Genomic DNA, 16,031 nt, shown 5'->3' with positions numbered 1-16,031 from the left:
ATCCTGAGGTCATATCAGACCTGTCTATTGCTCTGCATGTGTGCCTTCTTGGGGTGAGGCCGCACCCACCCTCTTTTATCTATCTTCGGCTGAAGAGCTGACTTTGTTCTTCTGCTCCCTTCTCCGACGATCCGGTCACACAAAACCGAACTGAGCTCGCACTCAAGGACCTGACAGGGTCTGTGCGTACGCCCAGACACCAGCGGATTTGGTAAGGAAACCAGTCTCAGAAACGCGTGCGCGGGCATTGAGAGTCAGGCTGTCGAAAAGATGTCCGAAAAGGAACGAGGCAAGCGGCACGGCGTCAGCCTCGTCAAGCTTGGATCGCCCACCGACAACGTCAAGGCTCTGTACAGACGTAAAGATGCCGTAGGACGGAGCGGGGCGGGGCCGGTCGTGACATGATCCCTGCTGGATCTCGAGCCCGTGCCAAGAATCTTCCAGTCTAGGATTCCCCCCTCACTGGTCTTGGTTCAACTGCTTGCTCCGCTGCTCCTTTTCAAAACATTCGAGAAAGAAATCATCGCCTGTTCCTCTCCGATCCTCTCAACCTGCACCGAATGCACGCTGAATTGACGACCCATATCCTCAGCAAGGCTTTGCCTGTGCTGCTCAAGGATTGATGTTCGGAAAATCAATCTGCGGCTTGGGCTGAAAAGAATTTAAGGAAGATGCCTCCGACCTGACTGGACGCTTCTGACGCAAAGCTAACCCTCTTTCACTCCTTCCCCTCTCCTTGGCAAACGCACTCCCAGCTGCCCCAGCATGAAGATTCCCTCATCTCGACTGCTCACGCTTTCCTTTCTGATCTTCTTCACGACTTTCCTTGTCGTGACAGAAGGCAGCCACGACCGCTCGTCTTTTGTCAAGAGAATCATCAACCCCAACGGAGCTCACGATCATCTCCCTACTTCTGGAGAGGTGTTTGGAGCGAAAGAGGTCGATCCTGCAACAACGACAGAACAAAAAAGGAAGAAAAAGACCACGCCCACGACCGATCCTCTCTACGACGACGCCAAGGACCTGGCCGTAGGTTGGCTCAGAAACATGCGAGGGCCGGTCCAGTGAGTCACTAAGCTTGGCGAGGCTCTCCAGAAGACGAGGCGTTCCGAAACAAATGACAAACACCTCTCCCGCCACAGACTCGTTCAAATGACTCCAAAAGGGAAGGACAAGTACTTTCTCAGCAAATTTATCGTCGGGCAACAGTATGAGTTTGATTATACCGAGAATTGTAAGGCTTTCGGCAATGACCACTTCTTGCCGAAGCACATTGGCCATTGGTCCACAAACAAGCCTTCGCCCTCAAAATTCCTTGTGGGACGTTTCGCCAAGAGGATGATGCCACTCTGCTCAATCAGCACGCTCCCCGAGCTCCTTCCAGAACAAACTGGACTATTCGTCCTTCGCGCTTCAATGGTGATTGTGAGTGACGTCCCCCCTTTTTCAAGCGACAGTGCGGTCGAATCTGCTTGCTGACGAGACTGCATGACAGGTCACCAAGAAATGGAGCCATCCACGAATCATAAAGCCAAAGGGCGGTGGACCGGCGAGAAAAGTCACTGACTTTAGTCAAATCACCTGGCTCAACGAGTTCTTCGACCCTGTGAGTGCTTGTATCACTTCAGAGAAAGGAACAAGTCTCACAGGATGAACATCGCAACCGTTGACAGGCTATGGAAAGGTTCCAGATCGTCGACGGAAGAGAATTCTACATGGAGAAGATCGGCAAGGTGGTCTACAACCGTGCCGATCTCATGGCAATTGCAGAGCCGGTCTTGAACGGTCACAAGCCGGACACGAGCACTTTGTGAAGAAGAAGCGCAGGTCCGATGAGGCAGAGCTCGAAACTTCCGACTTTTTCTGAGCACGCCCAGCGCTCTCCACTCACCACTCTCTTTATCGATCCGCACTGCTGGCCATGCGGGTCGGCAGCAACCGTAACGGCGGCGACGACGAGAACACTCCCCCGCTCTTTTTCTCCTCCTCCTTCTCCCTGCCCCCATCTCTGATCTCTACCTCACTCTTTACTATACTAGCTATTTTGTAGCGCAGGCTCTGGCACCACCTCAAGACTAGCTTTGACCACCTTTATCTCTCTCCCAAGAAAGGGGAAAAAGAATAAACTTATCTTGAAAGCGCAGCACTTCCCGTCTCTGATTCCTTAACGACTTGACGTGTGAGCAAAGACGAGCCCCATTCCATCACTACCATATACAAGAGAGCGAGCAAGATCCAGAGGAGGACAAAGATAAGTGGAGTAAGAGGGCGTGGGAGGGGCAAAGAGAGAGAGGAAAGGAAGTGAAAAGGAGCAGAGGGGGGCCGCTTGACTAAAAGTACAGTTTGACGAATCGAATCGTGTGTTTGGTGGAGGGAGTTTTACAGTTCCTGGCCAGAGACGATGGCCTCGACGAGGGTGCCCCAGCCTGCTGCCCAGCTCGAATCGACGCCCTCGAGCTCGGCGACGTCGCCGACGCCCAGCATCGCTGGCGTGCCTCCCGCTGCGCCCTCTGCCGTCGCCGTATTGCTGCCCTGGGCCTGGTCCGTCTTGCCGGAGTCGCCAGCGTTCCACGCGAGCGTCGTGGCCGGGTTAAAGAAGCCGTCAAAGCCCCCGGCACCTCCTGCGCCGCCAGACGGATTCTGTGGCACGTTGATGGCCAGCGACGGGCTCCCCACACCGCCCGAGACTGTCGGCATCGACGTCATGGGAGCGCCCGCAACGTTGCTGCTGCTGCCACCGCCACCACCGCCGCTGCCGCCGGCGAGAAAAGCGCTGTCGCCAGCCTGCAGGCCATTGGCAGCTCCGAGGCCTCCCAAGCTTCCTCCAGTGCCAAAGAAGCCGCTCATGTCCCACGAGGAGCCCGACGAGGTAGAGCTGGGCGATTGGTTCTGGTTGAGAATCTGCATCGACTCGAGCCCGCCGAGCTGGTCGAGGAGGCGCTGCGCCAAGTCGCCCTGCAACGGCTGAGGACCGCTCCCCGCCAGAGACGGCTGCTGCTGCTGCTGCGGCCCCTGAGACTGCGCATCCTGCGTCGATTGCTGCTGCTGAAGAAGCCGCTTGTTGGCCGGGTCTGATGATGCCTGCTGCTGCGACTGGCTCCCCTTTGCGCCCACAGGCTTGCCCCTGTCCGCCTGTCTCTGCTGCGAGCCCAGCGCGCCCTGCTGCTGCTGCTGCTGCTGCTGCTGTTGTCCGCCCGTGGCCGTGGCGGCGCACCAGCTGGGGTCGAGTGCCTTGGCTTTGAAGATCTTGATAATGGCCAGCTCCCTCTTTGTGCACTGACTCGGGTCCGACACCTTGCTCGAGCTGTTGAGGAATTCGTCGATCATGGCGTGCAGCTCGGGCGCATTAGGTCCCTTGGGGTCCAGCAGCAGCTCAATGCCGGCGATGAGGGTGCTGCTAAACAGCCGGTACACGCCGCCCAGGTGCGAGTTGCGGGCGCGGTTGCTGGGCCAGTGGACCTCGCGCTTGTACTCGGCTCGGATCTGTCGATCAGCCTTTGCGCTGGCGAATGCAGCGGCACGGCTGAGCTGGTACCGATCCGAACGCAGTAGGTAGGGTCGATGCAGGGTGATGCGCACGTAGTGGTACTCGACGTTGAGGAGATAGCGATGGATGGGGAGCCAGGGACAGATCTCGTCAAAGGATCGATCGGCCTCGTCGCCTCTCAGGGCGCGACAGAGGTAAGGCGGCGGCAGGGCTTGGTAGAAGCGCTCGAGGTCCGCATCGAGCTGGTGGACATCTGCGTAATTTCTGGGTTTCGACAGGTCCTGGAAGTGCTCCACGATGCGGCCAGTGAGCTTGGCCAGCTCATGGCGCATGGCCACCATGGCATACACGCCTGGCGGCTTCCGGGGCGCATTGGCATCGACGGGCTCTAACGGTGGGAAGGGGGGCGGGACGGGGGCGGGCGCCAGTCGGGGAAGGACGTCAATGTCGACGTCGCTGGGTGGGAGTGTGTCCGACGTCTTGTCATCGATCCCCTGTGGTCGGCCAAGGAGCATGCTGGTGGTGCGATCGAGGTAGTAGATGAGCGCCCACAACCGCCGCCGCCTCTCCGTCGTCACGGCGTCAAGACCAAGCTTGGTGCCGTCTCGATGGAGGCCGATGGCCTGCGCTGCTCGGATGGCGACGCCGAGCAGGCTCCAGCTCTCTGCGCTCTGTCGCAGCGTGATGAGTAGCCTGGCGCCGTACAGGGCAGCCAGGAGCACGTCGATGTGGTCGGCTCGGACGGCATTGGCAATGGCCATGGATCGCCTGGCGCAGTGGAGGAAGAAGAGGGCGCCCCTCCTGGCCTCCTCGTCTGACGACCTCTCCTCTGGCTCGGATCGCTTGGCAATGGCGAGAATGACAAAGAGAAAGGAGAGAAAGGGAATGTGGCGGGCCCCGTCGTCGCCCTCTTCGCTGCGCAGGTCGCCCCAGCGCCAGTTCATGATCTCCTCGTAGCTGGCCCGGAAGGTGCGCTCGTGAAGGGGAAGACGGGTCTCGTTGATGTCGCGAAAGTACCACTCGAGCATGGCGTCGGACTCTTCCCTCGGCGGGAGGCAGTTCATCAGCTCGTCGATGACGTTTGACGGCGCACCTCCCTCTTGGATGAGCCGGTGGACCTTGGCACTTGCCGAGCGCAGTGGTACGTTTGTGCTCAGTTCCAGTCTCTCGCCGTGAATCTTTCATTAAAAGGTCAGCGTCGTTCTTCATCATACTCCTCCTCCCATCACTCTGAACCCACCTTTGTCTCGATGACGCCGCGGCTGACGGACGGCAGGGCGAGGGCGCCATAGAAGCTGTCGCCTTCCCGCGTAAGGCCACCCTCGAGCGGGTTGTTGAGGTTCTCGACGTCCTCGCTCGACCCGCCATAGAGGCCGGCCTGGCCGACTTCGTCCTGCAAACTGCCCTGTGCCCTGAGCTCGTCTCGCTCAATATCGATGCGCTCGTTGCGCCTTATCCTGGCCCGCTTCGCCTTTGCATCGCCCTCCGAGTCTGATAACTGCATCGCTTCGTCCTTGACGGCATTGGCAGCTGCAGCACTGGCCCCATTGGCGCTGGTCCCGCTCGATGTGGGCGAAGTCGCCCCCACCACTGCGCCGTTGCTGCCGCCGAGAGCAGCCCTCGTGGCAAGACTACCACTACCGCCGGCTCCCTTCATCGCAGCGGCAAACCGGTCAGCCAAGGTTGCATGCGCGCGTGCCAGACCCTCGACGAGATCCTCGAGCCGCTTGAGTCGGTCGCGCTCGTCGCCAAACTCGTCGCCATCCTGGAACGGCCGGCACTGGTCTCCCAGGCCGCGGTCGAGGCACGGCTGGCAAGGAATGTTGCGGTCGCACCGGTGCTTGCGCCGGTGGCACTCGGCGCAGCTGTAGTGCACCCGTTTTCGCTTGCGTGGCGGCGTCACGCCCTGCGATGTGGCCAGTGCGTCGGCCAGCGTCTTTTTTGCGCGTGGATTGTTGAGGGCGGCCGCCGCTGCCGCTGCCGCTGCTGCTGAGGATGAAGATGACGACGAAGACGACGAGGGAGCACCGTGGTGTGCCGACGACGGATGCTGGTGCTGGTGCTGGTGCTGCGAGGACGAATGGCTGCGTTGAATCGCCTGGGGTGAGGCACTGCCGTTCGAAGAGGCCGTCCGGGCAGGCACAGTAGAAGACGCGGATGAAGGGTCCATCGTGGAAGGGGCAATGGCCTGAGGCGGCGGGCGCGACGAGACCGGCCGTGGCTGGGGTGCAATCTTTGTTGGTGCCGACGACGACGTTGTCGTCGTCGTCGGCGTCGCGGCTCTCGACGCGCCTGCGGTGCCGCCACTAGCGGTTCCCCCACCAGCAGCGTCGGGAGGCGCCATGGTCTGGGCCAACGGGCAGCTAGCTTCGCCTCTGACTCAAGCCAAGTCAGCCACGGTCAAGCGGGGTTGACGGTCTTAGTGTAACGTGCAGAAGTAAAAAAGGCAAAAAAAAAAGAAAGAAAAAGGTCCCTGCTCTTTCCCAGTCATGCACACCAAAAAGGTCGCTAGATCCACGTGGAGACAAGCTTAAAGTTTTTGGAGGAAATTGGCGCCCGTGCTCATGGTGGGGGAGGAAACCAACCGTCTGTTCTTCTTCGTCCATAGGGGGGAAGGCCAGCTATTTCTCTCTTTGATAGGGGCGTGGCCGACTGCCATCATCCTCTAGTTCAGAAGAGATCTGCCTCGCCCTGATGCCAGTAGCTATGTCGCACCCATGATGTAGGCCACTTGTTTTCGCATTGCATCTCATTCTACAGGGGGGGCGCTTGCTTGCGGCTATTTTGGCAGACTGCATCCTCAGTCCTTGGTGGCCTGCACCTTGTCGCAGTTGGTGGGGTGGCTCTCCTCAAAGATGTCCCAGCGCGCATCAAAGTCGTCGCTCTGGTCGCAGACGCGCTTGTGCTCAGCCTTGCTCGCCGCCGCCTCGAGCTCGTCGATCTCGGCCTTGGACAGGGCGACGAGCTTGAGGTTGTTGGCGATGCGCGCAGGCGTGACACTCTTGGGCAGCGGGTTCGCGCCCCGTCCGACCTGCCAGCTGATGAGGATGTTGGCGCCCTGGACGCCGTGCTTCTTGGCGAGCGTGTCAATGGCCTCGAGCGAGGCGTGCGAGGCGCCCGTCGAGCCCAGCGGGCTGTAGGCCTGCGGCAGAATGTCGTTCTTCTTGAGCCAGGCCAGCAGCTCCGGCTGCGGGTTGCCAAACGAGAGCTCGACTTGGTCTGTGGCAATGGCAAGAAGCCGCGTCGAGCAGTCAGTCTCATCAATCAAATGGGCCAGTGGCTCTTGCCAACAAGGAGAGTGGGGGAGGAAACTCACCGGCCACGGGCTTGATGCGGGCGTGCTTGAGCAGCTCGCGGGTCCTGCGGATGTTGAAGTTGCTCACGCCGATGCTCTTGACGAGGCCCTCGTCGACGAGCTTCTCCATCTCGCGCCATGCCGGCAGGGGGTCATCGGACGTCTCGCGGTCGACAATCTGCTTTCCAGCGGCGTCCAGCTTGCCCTTGCGTGCCAGCGAGCCGTCGGCGGGGATGTCGGGGACCAGGGCGAGGGGCCAGTGCATGAGAAAGAGGTCGAGGTAGTCGAGGCCGAGGTCCTTGAGCGTGTCCTCGACGCTGAGCCGGACCTGGTTGTGGTGCAGCTCAAAGAGCTTGCTCGTGATGAAAATCTCGGCCCGGGGCACGCCGCTCAGCTTGATGCCCTCGCCCACCTCGCCCTGGTTCTGGTAGGCCCAGGCGCAGTCGATGTGGCGGTAGCCGGCCTGGAGGGCCGAGCAGACGGCATCGCGCACCTGCCCAGGCGGCGACTGCCAGGTGCCCAGGCCGACGCTGGGAATCTTTTGGCCGTTGCTAAGTGTAAAGTGGGTAGGAAGAGACATCTTTGCTACAGTACAAATTCTGGCCCTTGCTGTTGCTGTTGTTCTTGTGGTGTTGGTGGTAGGAAGAAGAAAGGAGAGGTGGGCTTTCGAACTCTCCTCTCTATGTGGTCCAATCCCCCCCCCACGCGGCGATGACGCCCATCGGAGGGGGAGCCGGTGCTCCCGAATGGCAGCCCCTTTCGGCAATCTTCTGACTGTCAGACGAGGAATACACGGCCAGGACCAAGGTCAGAATAATCGGCTCAGTGGGATTGTAAAAATTGTTATTGTTGGCGCGGGGGTGGATTATTCAACAATTTCAATCGCGCCCCTCGGCAATCACCAGATGCTCCACGGCAAGCCTGGAGGGGAGTCCGATGTCCGAAGGGGGGCAAAGCACCTTGCACAGGCAGGCACAAGCAATTGTCAAAAGAGCTTATCTGTTACTGCTGCTGCTACGACTACTACTACTACTGCTACTTCTACTATGGTACAGAGTGGGGCTGGAGGACGAGGTAGTGTCAGTGAAACGCCGAGGGCTGCCGGGCCGTGGCGAGTGGCGTCGTCGTGGCAGTGGAGAGGCGCGACGAAGCAGCAGCCAGAGACTTATCGCGCTTCTTTGCCGTCGAAGTGAGCATGTCGAGACGCATCTGCGACGCAGCGGGCGTCATGCCCGGTGCTGTCTGCCTCAGTGTCGATGCAGGGATACCCAGGCCCTTCATCTTGGGCCGTGGCGTGGCGGGGATCGGCGTGGTGAGGCCAAATCGGGCAGAGGGCGTAGGCGGCGGAGGGAGCACGCTGCTGCTCGGCCGAGACGACAGCGGGGTGGGCATCATCATTGTCTGCGAGCGTTGGATCGTTGAGGGCGGAGGCGGCAGCGCGGGCGGGGGCGCATGCAGATCCGAGTTGTGCACGGCAAGGCTCTTTGTCTGGCCGTTGGTCTTGTAGATGCCAACCAGCCGCGAGGCAAGCTCAAACATGTTGTTGCGCAGCGAGATGACAATAAATTGTGCACCCTTTGTCCGCTCCTTGATCAAGTTGGCCACGATTGACACGTTCCGGAAGTCGAGGGCGGCATCCAGCTCGTCCATCGCATACAGAGGTGTGGGCTTGAAGGCGTGGAGAGCAAAGACCAGGGCGAGGCTGCTCAGTGTCTTTTCGCCTCCTGACAGATTCGAGATGTTCTTCCAGCTCTTCTTAGGAGGCATGACACTGAAGAGGATGCCTTCGGAGAAGGGGTCGAGGCTGTCGACGAGCTCCAACTCGGCATTACCACCCAGGGTGATGGTCTGGTACATTTCCTTGAGCTTTGCCGAGATGACTGCGAATCCGGCCATGAAGCTCTCCAGACGCTGCTTGCGCAGATCGTCGTGTCGCTGCTTGGCCATGTCGCGCTGCTTCGTCACCATTTCGAGGTCGTGCATCCTCGAGAGGAGCTCTTGCTCTCGCTTGCGGTACTCTTGCAGGATCGACAGATTGCCGATGCCCATCTGCACCTTCTCCTCAAACACGACAATCTCGGCCTTGACGCTCTCCTTGTCAATCGCCCGCAGCTCGTCCTCGGAGAACTCTTGGAGCTCAATCGAAGTGTCACCGTCCTCATCATCGTCAATTTCCTCCTCTGCCTCCTTCTTTGCCTTGGCTTCCTTCTTGCTCGTGATGCCGGCCTCCTGCACTGTCTCGTCTCCATCTTCACCTTCGCCATCAGCATCGGCTCCGCCTTGCTCCTGCTCCTGCTTCTTCTTCTCGCCGGCCTCGCCTTCGTCATCGGCCTCATCAGCGTCGGAGTCGATTTGGTGCAGCTCGAGCTTGGCCCACTTCTCCTGCCAGTGCTGCAACCGCTTCTCATTCTCGGCAAAAGACCGCTCGTGATCCTCGAGCTTCTGCTTGATCTCGACCTCGAGCGACCTGAACGCATTGATCACCTGGGACTTTTCGTCGAGCTGCGCCTTGATCTCGTCCTTGCTCTCCTGCCTCGTCTCCATGACCTCCCTGGCCTCATCCACCTTCGCACGCACAGTGGCAGACGCTTCCGTCTTGGTCTTTGCCTCCTCGGCAAGCTCCTGCAGCTCGACCTCGAGCTTTTCGAGCGTGGCTTGGTTCGACTTTGTGCTCTTGGACAGCTTGCCCAGGTCCTTTTCCGCTTTGGCTTTGGCCACCTCGGCCTTGGTGATGCGCTCTGCCGAGAGCTCGATGCGCTCCTTGATTCCATCGACCTTGCTCTTCTGCGTCCTAAGACCCACACCGCCCGCCTCGAGAATTTTCTCCTGGAGCGCCTCGATGCCAGCCTCGATGGTGGACGTCTTGGCTGTGACCTTTTCGAGCTCGCTGTCGAGCGACTCAAGGGCTTTGTTCAGCTCAGCAATCCTCTCGACGTCGCCGGCATCGGGCTGACTCTGGCTTCGGACCTCATCCATGCGCCTCTTTGCTTCCTCGACGAGCTTTACGCCCATGTCGAGATCCATGACGACCTTGTCGATGGCCATGTCGATCTGCGGCGCCTTGTTGCGAGCGTCTTCCATCAGCGATCGCATATCGTTGGTGTACTTGACATGGTTCCTCAGCGCGTCCTCCGCCAGCTCATGCTCCTTGACGAACTTGGCAATCTGCTCCAGCGTGAACTCCTCGCCGGCGAACTTGGAGCTCATGCTTCCTTTGGCGATACGCGTGCCACCACCAGACATCGTACCGCTCTTGTCGATCAGCTGGCCGTCAAGCGTGACTACTCGCCACCGCTTTGCTCCATAAGCTATACGGTTTGCATGCGCAAGATCCCGGGCGACGAGCGTGTCGCGCAGCTGGTGGTAGAAGGCTGCCGCGAAACGTGGCTCCTTTGGCTTGACAAGGTCGATGAGGCGAGGGACATCGTCAGGGATGTCCCTAGGCCTCTTGGTTGCTTCGGCGTTGATCTTGAGGCTGTCGAGGAGGATGAAATTGGCGCGACCGAGGTTGTTCTTGCGCAGGTGCTCGATGCAGGCCTGGCCTGTCGCAACACCATCAACGACAATATTATCGAGGCCGGGGCAGGCTGTGCTGATGGCGACATCGTACTTGTCATCGATCACGCCCAGGCTTCCCAGTCTCCCGTGGAAGCCACGGATCATGCCCAAGTCGGCTTGGCGCTTGAGACTATTGAGAACGTCACCTCGAGAGCGGTTGCTCTGCACCGATGCCTTGGCTTCTTCGGCCTTTGACCTCGCCGCCTGGGCCTTGATTCGGAGCTTTGTCTCTTCGGCCTCCATGCCTGCAATCTCCTCGACGTAGCCCTTTGCCTTTTCGTCTGCCTCGACCCGCTGCCGCTTGAGTCCTTCGAGAGCTTCGCGTTTGTCCCGATTGCCCTCTACAAGGTCGGCCAAGCCTTTTTTGGCCTCCTCGAGGTCCCTCTCCACCTGGCCAGTCCTCTCTTCGAGCAGCTTCCTTTCCTCGAGCGCGACCTCCTTTGCGTTCTGCTTCTCGCTCCTCTTGGCGGCCCAAGGCTGAAGCTCACGCTGCTTCTCTTCAATGGCCTGGCTGAAGCCCTTGGTCTTGTCCTTGAGACTGTCTCGAATGACGTCGAGCTCTGATTCCTCCCTCTCCAAAGATGACTCAAGCTTGGTCAAGTCTGCCTGCAGCATTTCGATCTCGCCCGACGAGTTCTCCAGCGTCGTCTTGGCGGAGAAAGTTGCCGACTTCTCCTCAGCCATCGACTTGGTCAGCTTCTTCTTCTTTGTCTCAAGATGCTTGCTCTTTTCCTGCAGCTGCACGTCCTCCTTTTCGAATCGGGCGAGCTCCTTGAAGACCTTGTCCGTCTCCTTCTTGATGTTCTCAAAGTCCTTTGCCATCTCGGCATACTCGGCTTCCAGCGACTCAATCTCGGCCTTTGCGCCCGAGTTCTTCTCCGTCTCCTCCTGGATGCGCTTCTTGAGCTTCTCCATGGCCTTGGACGAGATCGACATCTGGTCCTTGCATTCGAGCATGTAGACCTGCCACAGGGCCGACTGCCTTTGCGCCAGCTCGTTCTGATCACGGAGGAAGGCCTCTGCCTCGCGCTTCTTCGACTCGAGGCTGTCCTTTTCCTTTTGCACAACTTTGAGCCTGGTGAGCTTCTGGCCGCGCTCGTCATTGGCCTCGTCGACGAGCTTGGAGGCCTCCTCGATGGGCGCCTTGAATTCATTGGTGCCGATGATGTCTTCGAGGTACTCGAGCAGTCCTTCCTCGTGCTCGTTCTTGGCCTTGGGCGGCATCTGAGCGATGCTCTCGACCTCGCCCTGCAAGATGAGGAAACGCTTGTGGTCCAGGTCGATTCCTCTGCCACGGAGCAGTGTGGTGACCTCTGTATAATTTGATTTCTTGCCGTTGAGCGTGTATACCGATGAGTTGTTCTTGAAGGCAGTACGTGCGACGATGAGCTTGCTGCCCGGGACGACCTTGAAGTCGTCGGGTCCGGGCAGGTCGACAATCTCTCGGAACCAGACCTCGACGGAGCACTGCGAGATGTTCTCCTGGCCCGAGCTGTGGTGGATGAGCTCGCTGAGCTTGCCCTGTCGCATCTTATTGGCTCGCCAACCAAAGACGAATAGCATGGCGTCGATGACGTTGGACTTGCCGCTTCCGTTGGGCCCGACGACGGCAGAGAATGACTTGTGGAAGGGGCCAATGACCTGCTCGCCAGCGTACGACTTGAAATTGCGCAGCACCATCTTGTGGATCACCAGCCGAGTCTTTGGCGGCGCAGGCGTGACAGGCGCCATCGACGGACGGCCAAGCATGCTTGGCGTGCTGGGAACATTGGCAGGGGTAGCTTGTGACTGTTTTTGAAATCTGGCGGCTTGTGGTGTAGTCTCGTTGATGGAGGCATCCACTTGATGTCCGGCTGCATCTTGTCTCGGCGTCGTAGGGCGCTCCTGGTCATCATCTTGGTTGCCAGATGCAGGCCCATCCCTGAGGATGACTGTGCTCTCAATCTCGTCTTCCTCTTGTCCTTCTTGCTCCTCTTGCTCATCCTCTTCCTGATTGTCTTTCTCATGATGTGATGTTGACTGTGAAGCACGAGCCTGTTTTTTGACCGGCACACTCCCAGAACGTCTCGGCACCTTTGTTGCCTTGGCCTCTTTTTCATCCTCTTCCTCGTACTCTTCCTCGTCTTCGTCCTCTTCCTCATCTTCGATATCATCCTCTTCTTCTTCCTCGTCATCGTTCTCCTCTACGTCCTCCTCCTCCGCTTCCTCGTCGCTTTCCTCATCGCTCCCGTCGCTCTCGACGACACTCTTTCTCCTCTGCGCGGCCCGCTTCTCTTCGCTCGGCGATGCGCTCACCCTTGAACCTCTACCGCCGGCCCGCGCCGTGCTCGTACTCGCTCTCGCCGGCATCCTCTTTGTACGAATTATGTCGTGTCGCGGAGTCTCACTTCGGTGCAAGTCGAGTGATGGTCGTCGTCGTCGTGGCCACCCTCGCCCAAAAAAGAGAGAGATTTGGTGTTGCTCTCTCGCCCAACGCAACCTCTCTCGCGCGCGCGTCAAAATTGCCAAAGCAGCAGGCGCGGCCGGGGGAGCCCAGGGCGTGTTTACACCACGTGATTTGTTTTTATTTCGCGCTTTTGCATTGCGTTTCCCCAAAAAGCAACGTACTGGTGTTGTAAAAGGCGCGGCTAGCACGGTTAGGATAGAGAGACAGAGCAATGTCATGTCATGCAGGGTGGGGGAGCAAGCATCTCTACAGGAGAAGATCCAAGCAACAAATAGCGTGACTACCAGCAACAGCCCGGCAAGGCAAAGAGCGGCAATGAGCACCTGCAAATCTACCACTACTACTACCACTGACTCTATCACATCTTCGAGGGTCGGCCCTTGGACGGGTCAGGTGGGGTCCAGCCCTGCTCTTGGGCCCTCTGTCGGACAGCTTGTCTCACGATGGGCTTCAAGACTTTGCCGCTTGGGTTCCGCTCCAGGGGCTCCTTCCTCACCCAGACGTACTCTGGCACAGCATACTGGAGACCGAAGGGCAACAAGCAAATTCAGTTTCTTTGGTCAAAAGGGCGAATGAGCAAAGAGAAGAGAGAGAGAGAGAGAGACTGACCTTGGGAAGAGCCTTCTTGGCGGCCTCGATGATGGACTTCTCGCTCGGAAGCTCCTTTGAAGGGTCTCTCGGCACGCACACGGCCGCCACGCGCTCGCCCAGCCTCTTGTCGGGAATCGAGACGACGGCGCAGTCGAGAACGTCGGGGTGCCGATAGACGGCATTTTCGACCTGGGCACACGAAATGTTCTCTCCGCCTCGCACGATGATGTCCTTGGCTCGGTCGACGATGTAGACGAAGCCCTCTTCGTCGATCTTGGCCAGGTCACCGGATCGGAACCACCCATCGGGAAGGAAGGCCTCTGCTGTCGCTTGTGGCCGGTTCCAGTAGCACTGTATGCGTGCGTCAGTTGTCTTCACACAAACGAAAGGAACAAAAGGGAGGCCAAACGAACCTTTGCAGTGCCGGGCGACTTGATCCAAAGCTCACCGACCTCGCCCCGGGGCACCTCCACGAAGTTGTCGGGATCCACCACCATGAGGTCGACGGCAACGGGTGGCTGGCCGCAGCTTGTGGGCCGGTGGAAGTAGTCGTCGCCGGCAATGCCAGCGGCAACGCCGTTGACCTCGGTCAGGCCGTAGCCGGAGCCCATGACGGAGTCGGAGTTCCTCGCCGCCATCTCGGCGGGCAGCTCCTTTGCCGACGAACTGCCTCCGTGGGAGAAGACGGCCAGGGAGGAGACGTCGTATTTTGAGTTGATAATCTCACGGAGCATGAAGCCAATGCCGAGGATCGTCGAGACTCGCTCGGACTCGATGCATTTGCCCACGGCGTCAACCGAGTACGCCGAGAGGATGTTGATCCGGTTGCCCGCCGCCGTCGTCGACGTCAAGCCGCTGTGAATGCCCGTGGTGTGCATGAGGGGCACCATGAGCAGCTGGCTGCTCTGGTCCTTGTCCTCGGCGGGGCCCGGTGGCGTCTTGCCCCTGCGTGCAAATGTGAATGCGAAGCTGAAACCCGCCAAGAAGAGCGAGGAGAGCGACTGGCGCTGCGTGCTCAAGACACCCTTTGGCATGCCCGTGGTGCCGCTGGTAAAGAGAATCGTCGCATTGTCCTCGGGGCTGATCTGGACCTTGGGCACGCCCTGCTTCAGAGCCGCCTCCCGGTGTGCCCGCTGGAGCTGCTCGAAATCGTAGACGCTGCGCTCGTCGCCTTTGTTAAGCCAGTGCTTGTCCTTGTCTGCCACACGCTTGGCACCATCCCTGGGCATGACGACGATGGCCTCGAGCGGCCGGGCCGTGCCCTTGTTGAACGCATCGTCCACCTCGTAGGCAAAGAGCGACGGAATAAAGTCCTGCAGCCTGGCCAGCCGCTCCGCATCGACGACGACGACGCGGCAGCTGACGTCGCGGACGCAGAATGCCAGTGTGTCGCCCTCTGCAAATGAGTTGATGGGCGCAGCCACCGCGCCAAGCAGGTGGATACCCCAGTAGGTCGCAATGAACTCGGGGTAGTTTCGCGCCGCAATGCCCACGCGGTCGCCCTTGCGCACGCCAAACTGATGCTTGAGCCAGTGTGCCACGGTGAGGCTCTGGTCGAAAATCTCCTGGTAGGTAAAACGCTCCTTGAGGTCGTAGACAACATAGGGACGGTGGGCAAAGGCCCGTGCCGCCATGACAAAGAGGTCGCGCGTCGAGGCGGGCAGGTTCTTGTAGACGCGCTGCATCTTGCCGTTGACGAGCTTTGTCTCCATCTCCTGCACTGAGCCGGGGGCGGCGATGGCCTTGCGCACCTTGTCGATGGGCACGAGCTTGTCGAGCGGCACCGCCTCGGCCGGCCCAAAGAGTTCTCTGAATCGTTGGGCTGCCATCTTCACCACCGAGGTCACTAGTGGAGGCGTATGAGGAGGGGGGAAAGGAGAGAGAGGGAAGAGAGGTGGCTTCGCAAGGAGAAGAGGACGGAGGGGTCCGGCAGACGGAAGGAACAAAAGGGGAAGGATATATAGAGGATGATGCGGGTTCTGTCTGCACCGGCAGTTAGAGTAGAGTAGAGTAGTGAAGGCCCCAACCTTAGAAGCAGGCTTTTTTTTTTTTACCCTTGGTGTGGGGGCCAGCCACCGTCGGTCTCTTATTTTATCCGTGGGCCGGGCACGGCCACCGTCAATTGTGGTTGACTATTGTATTTGTCGAGGGCAATGGTCGGCTTGCAAAACATACACAAGTTTAGTCAAGTGAGCACTTAGCTTAGCGACGGTGCCTTGCATGCTCTTTTGTCCTCTTGAAGGTCAACTCAGGTCCTTGACTCAAGAAAGGAGCGGCTGATCCTCCGGTGGCATGCGACGTGGCACTCAGCCTGCTGACCGGGGGAAGGAAGCATCGTTCATTGTCCCTCCGAACAAGATGCAGCTTTCCCTTGCCCTTTCGGCGTTGTCCGAAGATGTCCGAAAGCAACCACGTGTATAGCCTGTGTCAATGCACGCCAGATGAGATGCCTGCAAGTTGATGGTACAAGCCGTCGGTGGTGATCATGTCTATCTATAGCAGACCTCCACGTGCAAGTCGAGACCTGGCCAACGCGACCCACTAACCGCGCGTTCTTCTGCTTTTTGGCGACGTACGGGAAGATCGCTCAGCTGGCCGTCGAGGACTGAAGCAGCATCGCTAGACCGCCATAACCGGTCAAGCGCACACAACTC

At 59.2% G+C, this 16,031-nt stretch overlaps 5 protein-coding genes across 5 annotated transcripts; 1 reads left to right on the top strand and 4 right to left on the bottom strand.

Moving 5' to 3' along the window:
- Positions 1-765: 765 nt before the first annotated feature.
- FA10DRAFT_303346 (hypothetical protein) lies at positions 766-1,841 on the top strand (the record flags this gene model as incomplete). Its single annotated transcript, XM_025525234.1, has 4 exons — positions 766-1,064; positions 1,143-1,425; positions 1,496-1,606; positions 1,674-1,841. 4 exons carry the CDS (start codon positions 766-768, stop codon positions 1,812-1,814), a joined length of 834 nt encoding a protein of 277 aa, XP_025375573.1. The 3' UTR covers positions 1,815-1,841.
- A 300-nt stretch (positions 1,842-2,141) lies between these two features.
- On the bottom strand, positions 2,142-5,910 carry FA10DRAFT_280916 (hypothetical protein). The gene is made up of 2 exons (XM_025523652.1): positions 4,728-5,910; positions 2,142-4,665 (listed from the first exon to the last, which is right to left on the bottom strand). Exons 1-2 carry the CDS (start codon positions 5,829-5,831, stop codon positions 2,380-2,382), a joined length of 3,390 nt encoding a protein of 1,129 aa, XP_025375572.1. The 5' UTR covers positions 5,832-5,910; the 3' UTR covers positions 2,142-2,379.
- Positions 5,911-6,116: 206 nt separating this feature from the next.
- Positions 6,117-7,601, bottom strand: FA10DRAFT_268569 (putative aldehyde reductase i). Its single transcript, XM_025522386.1, has 2 exons — positions 6,804-7,601; positions 6,117-6,706 (listed from the first exon to the last, which is right to left on the bottom strand). The coding sequence occupies exons 1-2, from the start codon at positions 7,360-7,362 to the stop codon at positions 6,288-6,290; spliced, it is 978 nt and encodes a 325-aa protein (XP_025375571.1). The 5' UTR covers positions 7,363-7,601; the 3' UTR covers positions 6,117-6,287.
- Positions 7,602-7,740: 139 nt separating this feature from the next.
- FA10DRAFT_268568 (RecF/RecN/SMC protein) lies at positions 7,741-12,800 on the bottom strand. The gene is made up of 20 exons (XM_025522385.1): positions 12,395-12,800; positions 10,097-12,359; positions 10,024-10,066; positions 9,717-9,990; positions 9,657-9,680; positions 9,558-9,617; positions 9,501-9,518; positions 9,417-9,464; positions 9,370-9,383; positions 9,240-9,333; positions 9,018-9,206; positions 8,911-8,987; positions 8,800-8,871; positions 8,748-8,766; positions 8,693-8,717; positions 8,388-8,662; positions 8,343-8,357; positions 8,298-8,312; positions 8,051-8,264; positions 7,741-8,020 (listed from the first exon to the last, which is right to left on the bottom strand). The coding sequence occupies exons 1-20, from the start codon at positions 12,512-12,514 to the stop codon at positions 7,863-7,865; spliced, it is 4,017 nt and encodes a 1,338-aa protein (XP_025375570.1). The 5' UTR covers positions 12,515-12,800; the 3' UTR covers positions 7,741-7,862.
- Positions 12,801-12,905: 105 nt separating this feature from the next.
- On the bottom strand, positions 12,906-15,384 carry FA10DRAFT_268567 (acetyl-CoA synthetase-like protein). The gene is made up of 3 exons (XM_025522384.1): positions 13,791-15,384; positions 13,396-13,728; positions 12,906-13,306 (listed from the first exon to the last, which is right to left on the bottom strand). The coding sequence occupies exons 1-3, from the start codon at positions 15,204-15,206 to the stop codon at positions 13,145-13,147; spliced, it is 1,911 nt and encodes a 636-aa protein (XP_025375569.1). The 5' UTR covers positions 15,207-15,384; the 3' UTR covers positions 12,906-13,144.
- Between the last annotated feature and the right edge of the window lie 647 nt (positions 15,385-16,031).

The sequence above is a fragment of the Acaromyces ingoldii genome, assembly GCF_003144295.1.
Source record: "Acaromyces ingoldii strain MCA 4198 unplaced genomic scaffold FA10scaffold_5, whole genome shotgun sequence".
NCBI lineage: Eukaryota > Fungi > Basidiomycota > Exobasidiomycetes > Exobasidiales > Cryptobasidiaceae > Acaromyces > Acaromyces ingoldii.
Note: the sequence above shows the minus strand (reverse complement) of the source record. Positions and strands in the feature narration are given on the sequence as shown.